The sequence below is a fragment of the Salminus brasiliensis genome, chromosome 1 (assembly GCF_030463535.1).
Source record: "Salminus brasiliensis chromosome 1, fSalBra1.hap2, whole genome shotgun sequence".
Taxonomy (NCBI): Eukaryota; Metazoa; Chordata; class Actinopteri; order Characiformes; family Bryconidae; genus Salminus; species Salminus brasiliensis.
Window position 1 is genome coordinate 2,638,172 of NC_132878.1, and position 22,536 is coordinate 2,660,707.

At 42.1% G+C, this 22,536-nt stretch overlaps 2 protein-coding genes across 3 annotated transcripts; one reads left to right on the top strand and one right to left on the bottom strand.

The window, feature by feature from the left end:
• The first annotated feature begins 6,409 nt into the window (after positions 1-6,409).
• Positions 6,410-15,672, top strand: gtf3aa (general transcription factor IIIAa). Of its 2 annotated transcripts, none has more exons than XM_072692461.1 (9): positions 6,410-6,569; positions 7,712-7,812; positions 8,819-8,915; positions 9,740-9,828; positions 10,809-10,882; positions 11,396-11,476; positions 12,499-12,728; positions 14,102-14,152; positions 14,332-15,672. In XM_072692461.1, the coding sequence occupies exons 1-9, from the start codon at positions 6,471-6,473 to the stop codon at positions 15,085-15,087; spliced, it is 1,578 nt and encodes a 525-aa protein (XP_072548562.1). In that variant the 5' UTR covers positions 6,410-6,470; the 3' UTR covers positions 15,088-15,672. The 2 variants fall into 2 exon arrangements, with proteins under 2 accessions (XP_072548562.1, XP_072548571.1); XM_072692470.1 differs by having other exon boundaries at positions 14,335-15,672.
• mtif3 (mitochondrial translational initiation factor 3) lies at positions 15,317-20,729 on the bottom strand. Its single transcript, XM_072692483.1, has 4 exons — positions 20,584-20,729; positions 17,593-18,065; positions 16,367-16,566; positions 15,317-15,597 (listed from the first exon to the last, which is right to left on the bottom strand). The coding sequence occupies exons 2-4, from the start codon at positions 18,062-18,064 to the stop codon at positions 15,355-15,357; spliced, it is 915 nt and encodes a 304-aa protein (XP_072548584.1). The 5' UTR covers position 18,065; positions 20,584-20,729; the 3' UTR covers positions 15,317-15,354.
• Positions 20,730-22,536: the final 1,807 nt, after the last annotated feature.

A 22,536-nucleotide genomic window follows, 5' to 3' on the forward strand; every position in this document is an offset into this window, starting at 1 on the left:
GACGGCGTCCCCCGCTTTTTTGTCCCAGGCCTAAACGGATTAGTCGTGCCATTGCTCTCCCGGCTTTCACGCCGCTGTCTACTTCCCATCTCCTTTTAATGTGATTAGCCCAGCTCCTGTGGTCTCCTCCTTCTCCAAAACCCTGAGCAGGGCCCCTCCCAACACTGGCACCTTTGTCAGGCTGGAGATGCTGGTGCTGGTTGGTGGTAGCTGGGTTTGAAGTTAGTGCCGGGCATGATTATTCCAATGCACGGATGTCCGAACTCATCTTGGTATTAGTTGTACTTTATATTTGAGCAAGTAAATATATCTGCTACAGAACCGCACCATAGACCATAGAACTGCATTTAGCTGGCTAACATTAGCACTAGCCAGCAATGAAACTTATCTGAAGTGCCTCTTCTTCTCCTTCTGAAATGACAGTGTCCTGAAAAGTTGGAAGAACTTCAAATAGAACATAATTAGATATTTAAGCTTCTCCAGCAGACCCAGTGCCCTGCATGGTTAGAGTTTCACACCTTATCCAGCTCACTAGGGACAATTTAGAGATGTACTGGTGCACAAAACATTTTTTTTGCTAGATATCATCAGCTTTATCTCTTACCTCGCATAACTCCTGCTTCAATGGTTGTCACAGGTAAGGACTAAGTAAAAGCACTACAGACTGGCACTACTAAGAGTAATCCCTAAAACATGATCTATGGTCTCTGAGTCCATTTGGTACTGGCACTACCAAGAGTAAGAGTCTTGAGTGACCTAATAACTGGCACTACCAAAAGTAAGAGGCCTTAAGACTTGCACAACTAAGATTTAGAGGCCTAAAGGCTGGCATGACAAAAAGGAAAAGACCAATAGACTTGCTCAACCAATAGTAAGAGACCTGAAGACTGGCATTCCCAAGAAGGAGAGCTATGAAGACTGGCACAACCAAGAGCCAAAGACCTAAAGACTGGCACTACTAAGAGTGGCAGTCCTAAAAACTGGCAATTGATAAGAGTCCCAAAGAATGACACTACCAAGAGTAAGAGCCCAAAAGATTTGCACTACCAATGCTGAGAGCCCTAAAAACTGGCACTACCAAGAGTAAGAGCCCAAAACTCTGGTAATACCAAGAAGGAGAGCTCTGAAGACTGGCACTACATGAAATAGGAGCCCTAAAGACAAACACTACCAAGATGGAAAGCTCTGAAGACTGTCACAATCAAGAGTAAAATACTTAAAGACTAACTCTACTAACAGTGAGAACCCTAAAGACTGGAACCCTAAAGAATGGGAGGATTAAAGACTAAAATTACCAACAGTAAGTTAGTACTATCAGGACTGAGAGCACTAATGACAGGTAGCACAGAGCGTGAAAGAACTAAAGACTGATACCAATAGTAAAAGCCGTGAAGATTGGCATTACCAATACTGAGAGCACCAACACCAAGAGTAATTACCTGGTGGTTGGTTCTACCAAGAGTGAGAGCACTAATGACTGGCAGTGCCAAGCATGAGAGAACTTAAGACTGCTTTTAACAATAATAAGAGCCATGGAGATTGGTTCTACCAAGATTGAGAGCACCAACACCAAGAGCATGGGTACTAATGACTGATACTACCAATAATAAGAGGCCTGGAGATTGGTTCTACCAAGATTGAGAGCACCAACACCAATAGCATGGGTACTAATGACTGATACTACCAATAATAAGAGCCCTGGAGATTGGTTCTACCAAGATTGAGAGCACCAACACCAAGAGCATGGGTACTAATGACTGATACTACCAATAATAAGAGGCCTGGAGATTGGTTCTACCACGATTGAGAGCACCAACACCATGAGTATGGGTTCTAATGACTGATACTACCAATAGTCAGAGTCTACCAAGAGTGAGAGCACTGAAAAATGGCAATACCAAGCATGAGAGAAATAAAGGCTGATACTTCTATTAGTAAGAGCGCTGGAGATTGGTTCTACCAAGATTGGGAGCACTAACACCAAAAGTATGGATACTAATGACTGATGCTTCAAATAATACGAACTCTAAAGACTGTCACTGCTGAAAGTGAGAGTACTAAAGACTGGTACTAGTCTGGCATTCCCAACAGTAAAATTACTAATGACTGATGCTACCAACAGTAAGAGTCTCAAATGACGGTATTATTCAAGGCTTAAGGCAAGAGCTAAATGTTTGGATTTATTAGCTTTATGAGCTAGAGAGTCAGGCTGATTATATCAGCTGTGAGAACCACTGTCTCAATGAAGCTTTTCACTATTGACGGTGTCATTTAAATCGAGACTGAGCTTAATCTCTGACCATAAAACTGTCCTTTTGGTGTCTGTGTCCATTTGTGAACACATTAACTGCCATAAAGCATTAGTCAGTCAGCTGCTGCCTGTGTTTTCTGTCTTGGTTATGACGTCTTATTTCACACTCTGGTTGTTGGGGGATCAATGTGAAATTTCTTCTGCACATGAAAGACTCCATAGATCTGCATAACCGTTGTGCTTCTTTATCAGCTCTGGGTTTTGTTTCTGTGTGAAATCCAGACCCCCTACCACCGTCTTTAAAGCAGCAGTACAGTGGAGACTTTGCCCCCCCAATATCCGCCCCCCTCTCAGCCTTCACGTGAGCGCACAACTCTGGCCGGCTGACGGGACGGAGGATTAGAGGCTGTGATTAAGACGGACGGTGGCACCCCGGTGGGTGCTGTCTCTGTCCACACCAAGAAGATGGACTGGGGAAGGTGGAGGGATGAGAGGAGAATTGTTCTTGTGGGGGTTGTTTGCAGGGTGGAAGTCTGACAGTAGTCTTCTGTCCAAATGCCATCTTAACTCTGAGGACACATGTGTCTCTTATTGGACCTGAAGGAACATCTACACTCATACAACATAGTGGTGCCAAGTGGTTCTTTAAAGCGATAGAAGAACCACTTATGGTGTGAGAACCTTCGATGGATGTTTCTGGTAAATGAACAGATCCACTTAGTGTTAGGTTCTAGGGGTACCACACTTGACTAAAGTGTGCAGACGTTCAGAAGTGAGAAATGAGTGGAGAAGAACCCAGCCACTGTGGGAGACGTCTGGACAGCAGTGGAAGGTGTGTGGAGAAGAAGAACCCAACCCCTATAGGAAGTGTGGGGAGGAAGACCCCAGGCACTATAGAAGGTGTGTGGACAGCAGTAAGGAATGTGTTGGAGAAGAAGAACCCAACCCCTATAAGAAGTGTGTGGACAGCAGTAAAGAGCATGTGGAGAGGAGAAAACAAACCTTATAGAAGGTGTGGGGAGGAAGACCCCAGCCACTACAGAAGTTGTGGACAGCAGTAAAGAGCGTGTGGAGAAGAAGTACCCAACCCCTATAAGAAGTGTGTGGACAGCAGTGAAGAGCATGTGGAGAAGAAGTACCCAACCCCTATAAGAAGTGTCTGGACAGCATGGAAGAATGTGTGGAGAAGAAGTACCCAGCCCCTATATGAAGTGTGTGGACAGCAGTGAAAAGCATGTGGAGAAGAAGAACCCAACCACTATAAGACGTGTGTGGACAGCAGTGAAGAGCATGTGGAGAAGAAGAACCCAACCCCTATAAGAAGTGTCTGGACAGCATGGAAGAATGTGTGGAGAAGAAGTACCCAGCCCCTATAGGAAGTGTGTGGACAGCAGTGAAGAGCATGTGGAGAAGAAGAACCCAACCCCTATAAGACGTGTGTGGACAGAAGTGAAGAGCGTGTGGAGAAGAAGAACCCAACCCCAATAAGAAGTGTGTGGACAGCAGTGAAGAGCATGTGGAGAAGAAGAACCCAACCCCTATAGAAAGTGTGTGGACAGCAGTGAAGAGCATGTGGAGAAGAAGAACCCAACCCCTATAGAAAGTGTGTGGACAGCAGTGAAGAGCATGTGGAGAAGAAGAACCCAACCCCTATAAGACGTGTGTGGACAGAAGTGAAGAGCATGTGGAGAAGAAGAACCCAACCCCTATAAGACGTGTGTGGACAGCAGTGAAGAGCATGTGGAGAAGAAGAACCCAACCCCTATAGAAAGTGTGTGGACAGAAGTGAAGAGCATGTGGAGAAGAAGAACCCAACCCCTATAGAAAGTGTGTGGACAGCAGTGAAGAGCGTGTGGAGAAGAAGAACCCAACCCCTACAGAAAGTGTGAGGACAGCAGTGAAAAGCTTGTGGAGAAGAGCCCAACCACCAAAAAAGAAGGTTCAAGGGTTCTTTAGTAAAAGCAATTGTTCCATGTTGGACCGTGGTACCTCAATAAACCTGTTTAATAATAAACATACTGTCTGGTTTAAGGGTTCATCTCGATGCTGAAGAAGCTCTTGTAAATGGTTCTTTAATGAAGTATCCCTGTTCAGTACTATAGAACCCTTGTTTCTGACAACCAGTGTCTGGCAGCGTTTCCACAGGTATGCTTGGTTGCCTCAGGTCTACATCAGTTACTTGGAGAATTTCCACCTTGGTTTGGTTCATTTTCACACAGGGAAAAATCCAAGCACACCGAAATGCTTCACAACAAACCACGTGAGAACGTTATCACCGCTGATTGGACAGACCTGTGTGGGGCGGGGCAAGAAAGTAAATACGAGAAGAAGGTCCTAGTGCGGATTTCTGTGCGGTTTAGCATAGAGCAACCGCTGAGATGGCATCTGTTCATAGCTGTAGTAACGGTAAATATCTGGGCAGGAGACCAGGCTAACACCTGGCTACAGGAGCCGTTTAGCTCAAACTTGAGGAGTGGACCTGATAGTTGAGTCAGATCGAGGTCAGATCATTACCAGAGTCCAATTTAACCAGTGCAGTTGTAAAAAACGTGATGCCTTGGGGCATCTTTGATAGGTACTGACCACTGCATACCAGGAGCTTCAACACCTCTATCACCTTCAAGAACTGACTGTTCACTCGCTGACTGATATGTAGATCAGACAGGAGCCACTGGAACCAGATCATCTGTGTTATTCACTTATCCAGCCAGTGGTGCTAATGTTATGACTGGGGTATATGAGAGCTTGTGGTGGGGAAATCAACATGGGAAATGACCACTGGGTGGCTGTGTTGAGTCACACTGACCCAAATATGGACGACAGGCAAACAACAGTAAATTGTGTTAATGCCAGTAGACTTGGCTGGTTTAAATGCACAGGAGAGCCTTACACTCCATTAGCATTTAGCTTTAGAAATCAGGGTTATAGGTTCCTGTTAGTCCTTGTAGACAAGTACTGCCAATAGAATAGGATTCTCTGGAACAGAGGGGCATGGGCTAGAGGGGTATAAAGCCCCCCAGCTGTGGAGCAGTGGAACTCCTTGATGCTCCATCCAATACGTTTGGGATGAGTTGGGGATGAGGTAGGTTCTGGTGATCATACCAACACAACACAATCCTGCCCATCCACACAACAGGTGAAGTGAAAAATATTGATGATCTGGTTCCAGCGGCTTTTGTCAAGGGGTGGATCTGCAAATTAGGCAGGACGTGAACAGTCAGTGTTAAGGCAGAAAAAATAGGCAAACATAAGAATTTTAGACAACTGGGTCAGAACATCCCAGAATCATTAGGATACAATAAGCTCAGAAAGGTCAACTGAAATGTAACTTATCACAATAATGCTAAATATTGCTTTATCGACTAGCCCTGCTGAGATGGCTGTGTCAAAAATCTGGATCTGGACATATGCTGTGGAGCACTGTCTTGTTGGAATATCCAACCACAACCTAGTTGTAGCTTTTTGGCTGATGCCATGAATCCCAACAAAACAAAAGGTAATCATTTTGTCGCATCCAATCCCAATATTGTCTAGTGGTCTCTAAGTTTGGTTAAACAACTGGACAAAATACTGCCAAAATCTGGCTCGTCTAGATTATTGACATGGAGGTGGTGGCATACAAATGGGAGCATGCCATTTATCCAACAAATACATTTATTAATCATTCTAGGTCTGAAATGGTCTCAAAACTATGGTAAAACAGTGTATTCATAACCGTTAGGTGGCTTCGTCAAAGACTTTTTATGGTCTTGGGCTAGTTGTACTTCTTTTTGAGGTTACAATTATCCTTTAATTAAACACAATGACCTTTTTAGGGCATTTTAGGTATGAAACTTCTCAAAAATCTTCTTAAAACAGTGTATTCCTAACAACTCTGTGAAGGGGCTTGTGCAGGCCTGGCTTCTGGTCCAATTCACCACCGCTGTGAACAGTTCTGCTCTAACTGTTGTTTATTTATGTTTCTAATCTTTTATATTTTTCAGAATTCGTCTTTTTTGCCTCACGTTATAGTTCTTAGTTGCAGTAATCCAGGCTTTGTAGACTTATTTCGTGAGTGTTTCTGTTTTTTAGCTGAATTTTGGTTTGTCCCGACTCCCCCCGCTGTACTCAGTCGGATGGTACGTGCCTTGTTGACGTAAAGGCCCGGGCTAACATGGCGCTGTAGTGCGCACATGGTGTGGAAGACCGGGTTTGTTTTGCTGTCGTTTTCGGTGTGATTATGCGGCAGAAAAGCTATATCTGTTCTTTTTCAGGCTGTCAGGCTGCCTACGACAAAGAGTGGAAACTCGAGGCTCATCTGTGTAAACACACCGGGGTGGTGAGTTTCACGTTTCTGGAGTTCAAACTGACAGCTATTCTGAAGTTGGCTGCGAATTGTCCGTTCCACCTTAAATGCTGCAGCAGTTACATTCTGGCGCCTCAGGCGCCAGAATGTAACTGCTGCAGCATTTAAGGTGGAACGGACAATTCGAAAAATAAGCTGACTTAAACATCCCTACAGTGCCATAACACTGTAAAAAACGCCACCAGTAAAACGGCTAATCTAAATTATTCCATATATTACTATCCTAATCACGATTATTATGCTAAAAAAATAAAATCTCCAATATTATGAGATTAGACCCACTGATACTAACACAGAAATATATATAAATGTAGAAAATAGGACTAAATCCAGCTGGATCAGCATTACTAGGGTTGCAAATCATCAGTATCTTTCCATGGAAACTTTAAAAAAATGTCCACAATGTAAACTTTCCCTGTAAATGTAGGGAATTTATTGGAATTAATAGGAAATATTGGATCTATATCATCCACTTTTATCAATGTACCTTTGTTATTAACAGCAGGCATGAAGGTATAACAATATAAGTAAATTTACTGTGGGAATTAATGGGAATAAAATGGGAATATTTGAAGTGAAAGGTGAGAAACTTGCATGTAGTTGGTAAAAAAATATATACTGAAGAAATGTTGGCTTAAACATCCTTAAACTGCCATAAAACTGTAAAAAACAACACCGGTAAGACGGCTAATCTTAATCATTCCATATATTACTATCATAATCATGATTATTATGCTAAAAAAATAAAATCTCCCAAATTATGAGATTAGACCCACCGATACTAACTCAGAAATATATATATAAATGTAGAAAATAGGACTAAATCCAGCTGGATCAGCATTACTAGGGTTGCAAATCACCAGTATCTTTCCATGGAAACTTTAGAAATATATTAATCCAAAATGTAAACATTCCATGGAACTTTTGGAAATTTATTGGAATAAATAGGAATTATTGGATCCTTTAAAAAGAACTATATCATACACAATCATCAGTGTACAGTTATATTTTTGTCAACAGCGGACATGAAGGTATAACATTACAAACAAATTTGTATTGTTTGTTACGTTGTATGTACACTGATGGAATCACATTCTTGGTTGTGTGTTCTGCAGAGGCCGTTCCCGTGCCAGTATGAGGGCTGCAGTAAAGCTTTCTGCTCTAAATCCCATCTTGCACGGCACATGCTCACACACACCGGTGAGAGACCCTTCAAGTAAGTGTAAAACCTGATGGGCTTTGCTGGCACATCGTACCACTGTTTATGTGGGTTTATTCTAATGTTATATAGAGTTAATTACAGGTAGACACTCTCACTGACCACTGACTTTGTTTATTTGAGTTTATTGTAATGTTATATAGAGTTAATTACAGGTCGACACTCTCACTGACCACTGACTTTATGTTTATTTGGGTTTATTCTAATGTTATATAGAGTTAATTACAGGTAGACACTCTCACTGACCACTGACTTTATGTTTATTTGAGTTTATTCTAATGTTATATAGAGTTAATTACAGGTCGACACTCTCACTGACCACTGACTTTATGTTTATTTGAGTTTATTCTAATGTTATATAGAGTTAATTACAGGTAGACACACTCTCTGACCACTGACTTTATGTTTATTAGGGTTTATTCTAATGTTATATAGAGTTAATTACAGGTAGACACTCTCACTGACCACTGACTTTCTGTTTATTTGGGTTTATTCTAATGTTATATAGAGTTAATTACAGGTAGACACTCTCACTGACCACTGACTTTATGTTTATTTGGGTTATTCTAATGTTATATAGAGTTAATTACAGGTAGACACTCTCACTGACCACTGACTTTATGTTTATTTGGGTTATTCTAATGTTATATGGAGATTTTGCTCTGTACTTGTGTGCGCCTCCTGTTTTGATCAGGATGGGGAAACAAAAGCTTCTGAAATTAGTGGTTTGTGTGGCGCAACAGAGAACACCACTACCTGCCAGTGAGCACCCACCATGTGGGAGACCATGTAGGGTTCGATTCCTGGTCTGGGTGACAGGGACTGAGCTGCGCTACACCATTAAGAGTCCTTGGGCACACTTCACTGGCCTTCCTCTGTAATATATGTGCCCTTGTAAGTGGCTCTGGATAAGAGCGTCAGCTAAATGCTGTACATGTAATGTGAAATGGTGGTGAGTGATGTTCTCAGATCCCTCACAGTCTTGTCAACCTTGTTCCTGCAGGTGCACTGAGCAAGGGTGCACAGAAGGTTTTACCACAAATGCCAACCTGAAGAAACACATTTCCCGCAGACACAAGCTGGAGGTGAAGCAGTACATTGTGAGTATGAGGAGGGAGCTTTGAGGATTTCTGCGTCTCTGAGCTGGAGGAACTGGATGGGCTTTTTGAGGTCATTGATTAGTTGACATTTTGGAATTTCGCTACGATTGTTAGCTAACGTTGACTGACCTCTAAAACACCCTAAACAGACCAGCCAGCTCTGCCCAGAGTGGTAGTTAGTTAAGAGGCTGCATTAGAGGACAGTCTGAGGAGCTGCTGGTGTTCTCAGACAGTGTTGGACTTCCATAAATCAGCAGTGTCTGTGTAGAGCGCTGAGGTGTTGGTTTAGCAGGAAACATGGACGTAGCATGCGTACAAACTTTTTTTAATAAATACTGCTCTTACTTAATGAGCTCATATTTTAGAGGAGATCTATATAATAAATACTGCTCCAAAACAATAAACTTATATATATATATATATATATATATGTGTGTGTGTGTGTGTGTGTGTGTGTGTGTGTGTGTGTGTGTGTGTGTGTATATATAGATATACAGATCTACATATTAGGCAGTGAGTGAACGGTCAGTTCTTGAAGGTGTTGAAGCAGGAAAAATGGACAAGCGTAAGAATCTGAGACACTTTGACAAGAACTGAACTGTGATGTTCTAGTTGGTGATGGCTAACGTCTTGGTGCCAGATACCACAGGACACCTTCAGAGGTCAGATCTGTTGTGGCAGCAGCCCAACAAGGGGAGCCTACTCATTGTTAGGCAGGTAGTTCTAATGTTATGGCTGATGTGGTGGTGTTTTTGATGGTTTGTTTGTTTTTTTTTTTCTTCCGTCCTCCTTCTTCAGCCGTCTTTGTCTCTCTGTTTTCACAGTGCACCTTTGAAGGCTGCGGTAAATCATTCAAGAAGAACAACAGGTTGAAGGTTCACGAATGCACACACACTCATCTGCTCCCTTATCAGTAAGAATTGGTCCTTTTGGGGCATTTTGCTGCTTTTGGTGTTTTTGCTTCTTAAATTTAACACACTTTTACAACAGTGGTTTCACAGGTCAGGTCCTCTGGACATTCAGCGGGTCTGGGTCAGGGCTGGGTCAGCTTTTGGGCTTCTGTTTATTCACATAGGTGGGTTACACGCCCACTGAGTGGCAGCTTTAGTGTTCAGTGTAAACACTGCTAACACGAGAGAGAGCTGCTGTGCAGGAGTTCAAAGCTCAAGAGAAGAGGAACTAATGGACTCCAGGCTCTAAAAGGTGTGGGAACTCACCAAGTGGTGAGTTTAGCGACATGCTAAGTTTATGTGAAAGGGAAAGCTAGCAAACCTGGATGAGCCAGTCTGCTAACTGAGCCTGAAACCAGTGGGAAACCCTCCTAAGACCGCTCCCTCTACTACCTCTAAACAGGTGGGATTTGATCTGAGCCTCAGTTAGCTGGACGCTCCTGGCCACACATCGCTGTGCATTGGTCGTTGGTTCTTTGGTAACGTGGATGGATCACTGACGAGTTGCTGGTTTCAGTCCCTGTGGCAGCCAGCCACACCTCTTTTTCAATCTGCCGCTGATGCGACGTCACCAGGCTCTGACGCACCGGCTAGCAGACGCCAGTGACTGCCAGCGTCGCACTAGAATGATGTGGGGGAATAGCGCCATCTACCCATCCGAGAGAGAGCAAGGCCAATCGATGGCTAGCAGCGTGATCGGGATACGAACCAGCGACACTCTGATCACAGTGACAGCGCCTTAGTCCGCTGGACCACCCGGGGCCCGGGATTGGGCTTCTTGACCTGCATAACATATGAAGCTGAGGCGATTCATGGCCCCTCCCAAAAATGGGCATACCCTGCACACCTAGACGCCCCACTACTGCTGCCATATTGTCTAGTTGTTTAATGTTCTGATTCCTGAACTGAATTCTGAGCTTCTCTGTGAATTCTGCTTTTCCAGATGTTCTTACGAAGGCTGCGAGAGGCGGTTTCCAAACCCTAGCAAACAGAAACGACATGAGAAGGTGCATAAAGGTGAGAGCTGCATGATCTTCCCGGGCTTGGCAAGCTGCCACTGTTGGGCCCTTGAGCAAGGCCCTTTACCCTCTCTGCTCCCCTGGCGCTGGAGTTGGCTGCCCACCGCTCTGAGTGTGTGTGTACTCACTGCCCCTAGTTCACGTGTGTGTGTGTGTGTGTGTGTGTGTGTGTGTGTGTGTGTGTGTGTGTGTGTGTGTGTGTGTTCACTACCACAGATGGGTTAAATGCAGAGGACACATTTCGCTGTACAGTGCACACTGTACAGTGACAAATACGTGCACCTTTACCTTTTATCTGCAAGGGGGCCGAATGACATTGGGAGAATACTAGTTGTGCAGTTATGTTGCTGTCTGTTGTAATTTTGACATGGCTTAATATTTCATATATTATAATTATGATATCATGCATTGATTCATCTAAACACCTAAGACACTCCTCTGCAGCTGTGATTGGTCAGGAGGGCCTATTTGCATCTCTAAAGGGTTTGTTTGTGAACTGTTGTTTGTCCAGGTTACCCCTGCTCAGCTGAGGACTGCTCCTTCGTAGGGAAGACCTGGACTGAACTCCTTGAGCACAGGAAAAGCCATATGGGTAAGGACAAGGCCTCATGTTTGGGGTTTACGCTTAGCAGCAGTGTAAAGGGGTGAAGTGTGACCGTACTTCAGTCTGTCTTTATAGAGAACAGTGGCAGGACACACTACTGCACTGCTGCCTGTCTCTACAAGAACAATACAAGCTATTAATATCAGAGATGCAATATAAAGTTACACATTTTGATTTATATACACCGTGACCCTTTCAGTTTTTCACATTTTTTCATGTTATGTTGAGGCCTTGTGCTAAAAGCAAAGAAAATGTATATGCAAAAAATATCTACATATATATGTTAATATATAAAATGTGCAATATACAGATGCTTTAATATTAATGTGTGTATATGTAAATTATGTTAATTATCGCATTTAGGCACTTTTATATATTATTAATAATACAGTAAATAACAAATTATTATTATTATTATTATTATTATTATTATTATTATTATAATTATAATTATCATTATTATTAGAGATTGCTGGATACCTCCACGTGGTGTGAGGCTTGTGTGTGGTGATATAGGCATGTATTTATACAGTTATTAGGGGTGTAACAGTAACATATCACAATGCAAAAACCTGACTGTATGATATTCAATCACAACCAGGACCAATCAGCACAGCCCAGAGCAGTCATGTGAGGTTCACCACTCCTCCTGACTCCCAGCTCTAGATTAATAGATCATGCAACAACTTGGATGCACTCCTTCCTACCTTTTGTTCAGAGGATCAAACTGTGAGTCGTGGTCCGAGTGTAGTGCCAGACCACCACAGCCTGGGGCAGGTGTGGCTCAGTGGTTATTGATCACAGAGCTGTGGGTCCACTGCAGCAAGATCCTTCACCTCCTTGTACTGTCCAAGTGTAATGACCATGAATCCCCTGGTCATACTTACCTTAGTAGCCTGTTTTAGCCTCTTGGCTCCAAACATGTCTCTGTAGATTTACTACTTTTGGGACAAGGTGGGAACTAAGTAAATTAACTGAGCTTTTGTCTGTGTCTGTGTGTTTGTGTGTAGCGAAAGTGGTGTGTGATCAGTGTAACAAGATGTTCACAGATCAGTGGGTTCTTCGGCAGCACCAGCGAGTGCACGCTAAAGAGCGGGTGGTGTTCCACTGTCCACGGGACGGCTGCCAGCGCTCCTACACCACCGCCTTCAACCTGCAGAGCCACATCCTGTCCTTCCACCAGGAGGAGCGTCCCTTCACCTGTCCCGAGCCCGGCTGCGGGAAATCATTCTGCATGAGGGTAAGGGGTCTCACGCTGACACTGCTTCAACATTACTGCTACTGAACAACAACGTTTGATGGATTCTTTAGTCTCTTGCACAGGCTAATGTGGCTAGCAGGCTAATGTGGCTAGTAGGTAATAAAAGCTTGGGGCTCAGTCATTTCACACTTTCCTCAAACCTGTACAACCTTGTCATATTTACACAGGTGCAGTAATCTCATGTCTCTGAAAGGTCAATTTTACGGGAGACGGAAAAAAACTCCTTAACTTTCACTGAAGTCAATAGAAAACTTTGATTCCAAGTAATTTGGGAATACACGGGCATGTAAAAAAGTATTATTTATTAATAATTATAATTTATAATGTTTTTATTATATATTTATCACATTTTAAAAAGCAGACCTACACATGGCAGACAAAGTCTGACACATCCCATCCTAGCAAGGAAGAAAAAAAACATTAATACATACAAAAACATTACTACTACTACTATACTATACTATACTATTAATACTACTACTACCATAAAATAATTAATTGGATCCCAAATCTGATTGATGTACCCCTGTGCACTCAGTCCACAGCTCCTGAAACGCTTCATAGAGGCAAAATTGAGCATCTCAGCCAGCCAGTGCTTAAACGATGGAGCTAAAGCAAGCAGTTCAATCAGCAACAGATTGACACTCCATATATATTTTTTTTACAAAGTTAAGTAGAAGTTGTAGTTTTAAATCAACCAACACTTTATAACACAAGCAAACACAACTCAAATATACTAAATTATGTTATTGTTTAATTTTATATTCATATTATATATTTAATCTTTTATATTTTAGTAAAGCCAACCAGAAGGAGCTAAGGATCCACAGTGATGTTGGAATTGTATCTGTATCTGCATACAGTTACTTAATATTAATTGGAACCAGACAATTTGTCGACGTGCGCTGATGTATTTACTAAATATCTGTATTTTAATTGACTGTATTTGGAAACTTATACTAATAAATGTTGTTTCTCTAAATCCGATCTAGGTGAGTCCAGTAATAATAAACAGATTTAAAATGTTATCTGCAGACGTGCCTGTGGAAATTATTAAATATCGGCCCACAGATTAAAAAAAAAAAAACAGGTAATCTTGGACCAAAACAAAATAGTTTGTAGTGAAATTTAATAGTTTAATTAATTTACTTGTTCAATATGAGGCCTACCCTGGCTCTGGAACATAAACACTGGCCTGCCCAGATTACTTGATTAGGAAACTTCAGTGCGTTCAGAGATGAATACTTCATAAAGGCAGAAATGATAACTTCATGTTGTTTGTCAGTAAAGTAACAGAAAGTGAACAGTTTGGTGGTGAGCCCTAACGAGTTGTTTTAATTATTTTCTTGCAGCAAAGTTTACAGCGCCACTGTGTGGTTCATGACCCCCAGAGGAAGAAACAGGTAATTTTCATTCACTTTTTATTTATTTATTTATTTAATTTTTTAAGTTTGCAGTTTCAGCTCCAGTATTCAGTAACTGATCAGTTTTAGCTCTTGATCGTAACCGATATTGTTTATGCTTTGATAAAAAATAAATTAATAACAAACATTTAAATAAGGCTCTTTTATGTCTGTTTCAGAAGAAACCTCGTCCCAAACGATCTCTAGCCTCGCGTCTCAGTGGCTACAAACCTTCAAGAACCCGTCCAGTGGAAACCTCCAAACCTCACCAATCTACGTCTTCAGTGACCACCAAACTATCACCCTCCAAATCGGACAGTGGTCAGGCGGTCAGTCTGCCAGAGCCTGTCGAAGAGGAAAATCTCAGACCATCAGAACCTCTCTTGTGTGACGATACGATTGCCCCGACTAACCTGCCGCCATCTGCCAGTGCTGAAATCGCCCTGACGCGGCCAGCCATGACTGAAGATGACGAAACCGGCCAATCAGAAGTGACCAGTTCGGACAGCATGATCGTTCTCATCCTAGAACCTCTTGTGTTGGACAGTCCAGCCGTAACCCAATCAGAACCCTTAGAATTTAAAACCACAGATATCGGCCAATCTGAGCCCGTCCAGTGCAAGTCCAAAGTTATTAACCAGTCTGAAACCACAAAATGTAAAAATATGGTGACCAGCCAATCAGAACCCATCAAATCTGACCATACGGTGACCAATCTCTCAGAATTAGTTCAGTGTGAGAAGACAGTGATTAACCAATCAGAATCGAGAAGATGTGAAAATATGGTGACGAGCCAATCACAACCCACCCAATCTGAGAATACGGCAACCAGCCAGTTAGAACCCCTGAAATTTGAGTCTACAGTGATGAGCCAATCAGAACGCATTACGTTTGAGAATAAAGCCAACAACCAATTGCACCCTCTCCAAATTTGACCATACATTAGCCGTTCTGAAGGTCCAGTAGTATGTTAATATACTTGTGAAGGCCAAGACGTTTACCAGGACATGAAATGGGATGTGGGAACACAGCACCTTTGTACCATCACACGTCTTCAGGTCGTCAGATTTCCTCTGTAAGCCGCGCCTCGGTTCAGCTGCTTCACAGACTTGATTCTAATAAAGGAACGTCTGTATTTGTGTAAAAAAAAAACCACTTACTGTGTTGTGTAGGAAAATGAGGTTTATTGCGTTTATGGTATTTCACTGCTGCTCAGAGTCTTTTAACGGGTCAGGCGTGGAGGTCAAGGCCGCGTTCTGCTCACCCGGTTCTCTCTGGGAGGTGTTGGTTGGATTTTGTGCTCTCTTTCGCGCCTTCTGCAGTTCCTTGGCGGACAGAGGCCGCAGGACGCAAATGGCAGCTTGGCCTTCTCGTACAAGTTGGATTTTCGTCACGAACTCCACCGGGATGGGCATCTTTTCCACCATCTGCTTCAGAATCTTTCCCTGCGGCCAAGAGGGGAAAAACAGCATGTCACTGACTGGGGTTGTGGAGACTGGAGACTGTAGGTTGTTCACGGTGAAGCATTAAAAAAAAAAAAAAAAAAACACAATTACTTATGTTTGGGTTCTCAGACATATTTACTCCAATAAAAAAAAAAATCAAAGCAGGACTGATTTTGGTACCTGAAGTCTCAAGGGGGGGGGGGGTAAATTGGATGATTGAATTGGTAATTGGGTGATTAATTTGGGGTGAAAACTGGTAATAAAGAAATCAATAAAAATCAAAAATTAATTTCTATAAAAAAAGTGTAATCCAAAAGACAGAGGAAACCTCCATGGCTTTGACGAGAACCTCAGCTCGTGAAGTCCTTCTGTGTGGTCGCTCAGCAGTTAGAGCTACGGGCTATTGATGACAGAGTTTTGGGTTTGATACCCGGGCTCAGCAAGCTGCCACTGTTGGGCCCTTGAGCAAGGCCCTTCACCCTCTCTGCTCCCTGGGCGCTGCAGCAATGGCTGTGTGTGTGTGAGAGAGAGGCGAAGCCAAATGCCATCTGTGTCCGACACTAATGATGAGCGAGCGAGTGTTCAGTGTGATGCTCGTTCGAATCATCTTGAGGCTCACATGGTTCTGGGAAAGCCGATCCTGCTGGTTAACAAGCTTCCCTTGAGTGGAGGAGGGCTTCGATAAGGCTATGGCAATATACAGAGTGATCTTTGAACTACACATCCAAGCCAGGAACCACTGTAGAACCATTATTTTTACAGTGCTTACCAAATCTTCTTCATCATTATCATGATCATCACCACCACCATCGCTGCTGCTGATGCTGCTGCTTCTTCTTTTTCTTGCCTTCAGCGTCAGTCTGATGTGATGTTTCTTTTCCAGCCAGTTTTCAGCTTGCTTCAATTTGGTGTCCAGGTCATGTGAGGCGATATCGAAAGACAGGGTCAGCTCCTTCACCTGAACAATGCCTGCAGACAGGTGTGATGATAGATCAAGAACTGTGTGCAAACAAACAAGTCAAACTGCACTGCATTATTATATAAAACTATAGATTCACTATATGGACAAATGTAATGGGACGCCTGCTCATTTCAATCAAATTGTTTCTTCTGCAAAGAAGGAAATTAAATCCTGCTTTTGTTGGAGTGACTGGCTCTATTGTCCAGAGAAGAAAGCTTTCTGCTAGATTTTGGAGGACCATCGCTGTGTTTGATTGCATTTAGCAACAAGAGCGTTAGCGAGCTCAGGATGTTGGATGATGATCACCACCCCACCTCATCCTAAAGGTATTAGCAGGTATAAGCCACACCATCATTCCAGAGGGGTGTTATACCCCTCTTGCCCATGTTAATCTGGTCCAGAGAGTCCTATTCTTTTGGCTATACATTTCTACTGGGACTACATAAGGTAAAGGTGCACATATTTGTCACTGTACTATGTGTCCTCCGCATTTGACCCATCTGTGGTAGTGAACACACACTAGTGAACTAGGGGCAGTGAGTACACACACCCAGAGAGGTGGACAGCCAACTCCAGCACCCAGGGAGCAGAGAGGGCGAAGGGGTGAAGGGCTTTGCTCAAGGGTCTAACAGTGGCAGCTTGCCGAGCCCGGGTATCGAACCCACAACCCGGTCATCAATAGCCCGGAGCTCTAACCACTAAGCCACCACTGCCCCATAAACAATCCACCAGTCTCCCAGTAACTTGGATTACAGCCGCACGCCACCGCCCCCAGCTGTGTGTGTGTATTTGGTGTACACAACAGGTGCAACCTAAAGTAGCTAAATGCGTTTATTAGAAGGGGTGTCCACAAACTTTTGGACATGTATGTTTAGGGCCCTGGTTCTAGCGTACACTCCGCCCTGCAGATCCCAACAGGCCTGATCCAGCTAATCGGCTCATTAATATGCCCTTCCTGAGATGGGGGTGAGCAGGAAGACACTAAGAAGGTTCTCCAGGATCAGGGTTGGGAACCACTGGTCAAGAATACACACCTGCCGCCTTGGCTTTCTGCTTCTCCCTGAGCTCCATCTTCATTTCGTGAATTTGTTTCCCGCTCATGAGTTGATAGACCGGCGGCTCGGAGTATTCACTTATTAGGACCAGCCTCAGTCCGCTTTTGTCCATCAGCCTGAGAGCTTCCAGACGTTGCACCACGCCCAAATTCCCACCGTCCTCATCAAGCAGCTGTATGTTGGGCGGGTGGATTTTCCGGCCAACGCTGCGGAAGGGAGCTTTGGGATTGTGTTTCTTCTTCGTCTCGGGTTTGCCCGCTGCGGTCTCACTGTCTCCCACGGCTGTGCAGAACTGGGTCCACTGCTGAAGGGCTATGCTCAGGTAGCTGTTCAGGGGTCTGTAGGGTTGGGATTGGGGTTGAAGAAGAGTTACTGGACTGGGAGAGCGAACAGGGTGGTGAACCGCCTTTGCTGCAAGGCTCAGAACCAACCTCAGGCAACCGAGAGTCATCCTGTTGGAGAGAGCAAGACGTTAGTTCTTATTGTGTCTACTGAAAGTGAGGCGTTAGCCCTGTTAGCGAGAGACTGTTGCTTTGATCCCTACTGCTGCCGCAGCCATCCGTGTCTGGGCGTCCCAGAGAGCAAAACTGTCCACTGTCCTCTCTCTCTCTCTCTCTCTCTCAAATCACTCAGCATTGAGGTCATCAGACTGGATTTGTATTGGTCGATATTCAGCATTAAGGTGATCAGAATGGATTTGTATCGGTCGATATTCAGCATTAAGGTGATCGGATTGGATTTGTATTGGTCGATATTTAGCATTAAGGTGATGGGATTGGATTTGTATCGGTCGATATTCAGCATTAAGGTGATCAGACTGGATTTGTATCGGTCGACATTCAGCATTAAGGTGATCGGACTGGATTTGTATCGGTCGATATTCAGCATTAAGGTGATCGGACTGGATTTGTATCGGTCGATATTCAGCATTAAGGTGATCGGATTGGATTTGTATCGGTCGATATTCAGCATTAAGGTGATGGGATTGGATTTGTATTGGTCGATATTCAGCATTAAGGTGATCGGATTGGATTTGTATTGGTCGATATTCAGCATTAAGGTGATCAGAATGGATTTGTATCGGTCGATATTCAGCATTAAGGTGATCGGATTGGATTTGTATCGGTCGATATTCAGCATTAAGGTGATCAGAATGGATTTGTATTGGTCGATATTCAGCATTAAGGTGATGGGATTGGATTTGTATTGGTCGATATTCAGCATTAAGGTGATGGGATTGGATTTGTATTGGTCGATATTCAGCATTAAGGTGATCAGAATGGATTTGTATTGGTCGATATTCAGCATTAAGGTGATCAGAATGGATTTGTATTGGTCGATATTCAGAATTAAGGTGATCAGAATGGATTTGTATTGGTCGATATTCAGAATTAAGGTGATCAGAATGGATTTGTATTGGTCGATATTCAGAATTAAGGTGATCAGAATGGATTTGTATTGGTCGATATTCAGAATTAAGGTGATCAGAATGGATTTGTATTGGTCGATATTCAGAATTAAGGTGATCAGATTGGATTTGTATTGGTCGATATTCAGCATTAAGGTGATCAGAATGGATTTGTATTGGTCGATATTCAGCATTAAGGTGATGGGATTGGATTTGTATTGGTCGATATTCAGCATTAAGGTGATGGGATTGGATTTGTATTGGTCGATATTCAGCATTAAGGTGATGGGATTGGATTTGTATTGGTCGATATTCAGCATTAAGGTGATCGGATTGGATTTGTATTGGTCGATATTCAGCATTAAGGTGATCAGAATGGATTTGTATTGGTCGATATTCAGCATTAAGGTGATGGGATTGGATTTGTATTGGTCGATATTCAGCATTAAGGTGATGGGATTGGATTTGTATTGGTCGATATTCAGCATTAAGGTGATCAGAATGGATTTGTATTGGTCGATATTCAGCATTAAGGTGATCAGAATGGATTTGTATTGGTCGATATTCAGCATTAAGGTGATCAGAATGGATTTGTATTGGTCGATATTCAGCATTAAGGTGATCAGAATGGATTTGTATTGGTCGATATTCAGCATTAAGGTGATGGGATTGGATTTGTATTAATCGATATTCAGCATTAAGGTGATCAGAATGGATTTGTATTGGTCAATATTCAGCATTAAGGTGATCGGATTGGATTTGTATTGGTCAATATTCAGCATTAAGGTGATCAGAATGCTGAGTATTGATTGATACAAATCTGATCCAATCACCTTAATGCTGAGTATTGACTGACACCGATATGATTCTAGTATCGTAATTCTGAGTATCGACTGATCTCAATTTTTATGGTGATTGCCGGCTAAGACAGATCCGATTAGAGTACCTTAGGGCTGAGTATTGATCAATACGAATCCTATCTGAGTACCTTATTGCTGAGTATCTACTGATACCAACCTGATCAGATTACAGTAATGCTCACTATTGATCAGCGGTACCCTAGTGCTGAGTATCGGTCAGGATGATCTGATCTAAGTACCTTAAGCATAAATGAACTTTATTACACAACTTAACACTGTAAATGCACACACAGCTTGTCTAGTCTCAGTAGATAAGTACTGCCAATAGAATAAGACTGGGCGTGAGCTAGAGGGGTATAAAGCCCCCCCCAGAATTGAGCTGTGGAGCAGTGGAAGAACTGTGTGCACTGGAATGATGGTGGTGGAGCTCCATCCAGTACTTTTGGACGAGATGAGTTGGGTGGTGATCATCTAACATCCTGACCTCACTAACTAAATCCTGACAGCAATCCTCCTCCAATATCTAGCAGAGAGTCTTCTTCTCTGGACAGTGGGGGCAGTTACTCCAGCAAAAGCAGGAGAGACTCTTTTTAACACGTGTCCCGATACTTTGGTCCACACAGTGTATACAGGGTCTCTGAGAGGGCAGCCCCGTCCACACAGGTCCGGATCCCACCGCCGGACCAGCCCTGCTTTACTTACGTGTGAGTCTGGAGCTCCACGCACGGAGGAGCGGGCAGCTGTAAGGCCAGTCCTCGGTTCCCTGCTGTGGATATAAACACTGTCTGCTCTCATAAACACACACACACCACCCAGCACACAGGACACAGGACACAACACACCGAGGACATCCACTGTCTGCAGCGAGATGATGCGCTGAATGATGACGTTGACGCGCTTCCTGTCTGGTCTTTGTAGTTTTTTTGGGTGTAAACACTGGAACTACAAACATGGGGCTGAGAATATTAATGCAGTGGATTACAGCTAAATTACAAGGAAATACACTTTTATTGCCGCTGGTGCTGCTAATAATAATAATAATAATAATAATAATAATAAAATTCACAATCATATTACATTTGTTTATATGAATATGAAATAGCTCGTTTAAAGATGTCGTTTGTTTTGTAATATATGTAATATCTATCATTTAAATCCAGCAGTAATTCCCAGTTGGAGAAAACAGGGTGGAAACGGGTCTCCGGTGGAGAGGGGACGGGTGGAGAGGGGACAGGTGGAGAGGGGACGGGTGGAGAGGGGACAGGTGGAGAGACCCGCTCAGCTGTGCTTAACTCGGACTGACACAGTCTGACCCGGAGCACGCGCGGAGGCTGATTTCACACCCGTCTACAGCTTCGCTACACCCCCTCCCCTCCTCCCCTCCCCCGTGCTGTGATTGGCTACACGCTCAAACCTTTAAGCTTTATAAAAACTCAAACACATTATTATTATTATTATTATTATTATTATTATTAGTAGTAGTAGTAGTAGTAGTAGTGTTATGGTGGTGGTACATTAATAAAATATTATTAATATTGGTAATAGTTTTTTTTATTTAAGCATCACATATTTTAATGTGCAAAAATAACTCTAATAATACAGTTATAAAGGAGATTCATTTTCTTGTCAGTAGTAGCATTTTGTATTCAACCATTCAATGTATAAATAACAACAATAATAAAAAAAAAACAACATTATTATTATTATTAGTGTGCTAAGTATTAGTGTTGTAGTTGTGGTAGTGCATTTGCAAAATTAGAAATAGTTTTGTTTTAATTTAAGCATTGTATATTTATATGTGCAAAAATAATATAACAGTTATGAAGGAGATTATTATTAGTACTTGTAGCATTTTTTAATTCAACCATTAAAGTTATAGATAATAATAACACCGATGATAAAATAATAATAAAACAACTCATTATTATGAATATTATTAGTAGTAATAACAACAATAATACAATGTAAATACTTAATAATAAATAATGATAAAGTTGCAGTTTTTTTATAAAATATTATTGATATTACTAATAGTTTTTTTTTTCATTTTAAGCATTGCATATTATATGTGTAGCAATAATACTAATAATTCAGTAAGGATTATGTACAATGATGATATACAAAAACAATACTACTACTAATAATAATAATAATAATACTTTTGGTGATTATTATTATTATTATTAGTAGTATTTTTACCATTATATTATATATAAATAATAATACAAATAATAATATTGATAATAAAAAGAAGAAGAGGAAGAAGAAGAAAGCAATATTAGTAGTAGTAGTTGTAGTAATATTTGCATTAGTATTAGTATAATAATAATAATAGTTATACTTATTATTATTATTATTATTATTAGTAGTAGTAGTAGTAGTAGTAGTAGTACAGAACAGTGACAGCAGGTAGATTACAGATGTAATAACAGATACAGATACAGATACAGATACATTGTCTGATAAGTGATAGTTACCTTTAAATGAAAAATAAAATAACAGTTAAATTAAAACAACTAAATATATTTAATATAAAAGTATTTTTTCTGGTAATGCTGTTTATAAAAAATATTGGACCAGGAACACACCTGCTTTCCCACAACAAGGAGTACAGAAACCCTCTCACTTAATATCACTGTTTCTTTACCAAAAACA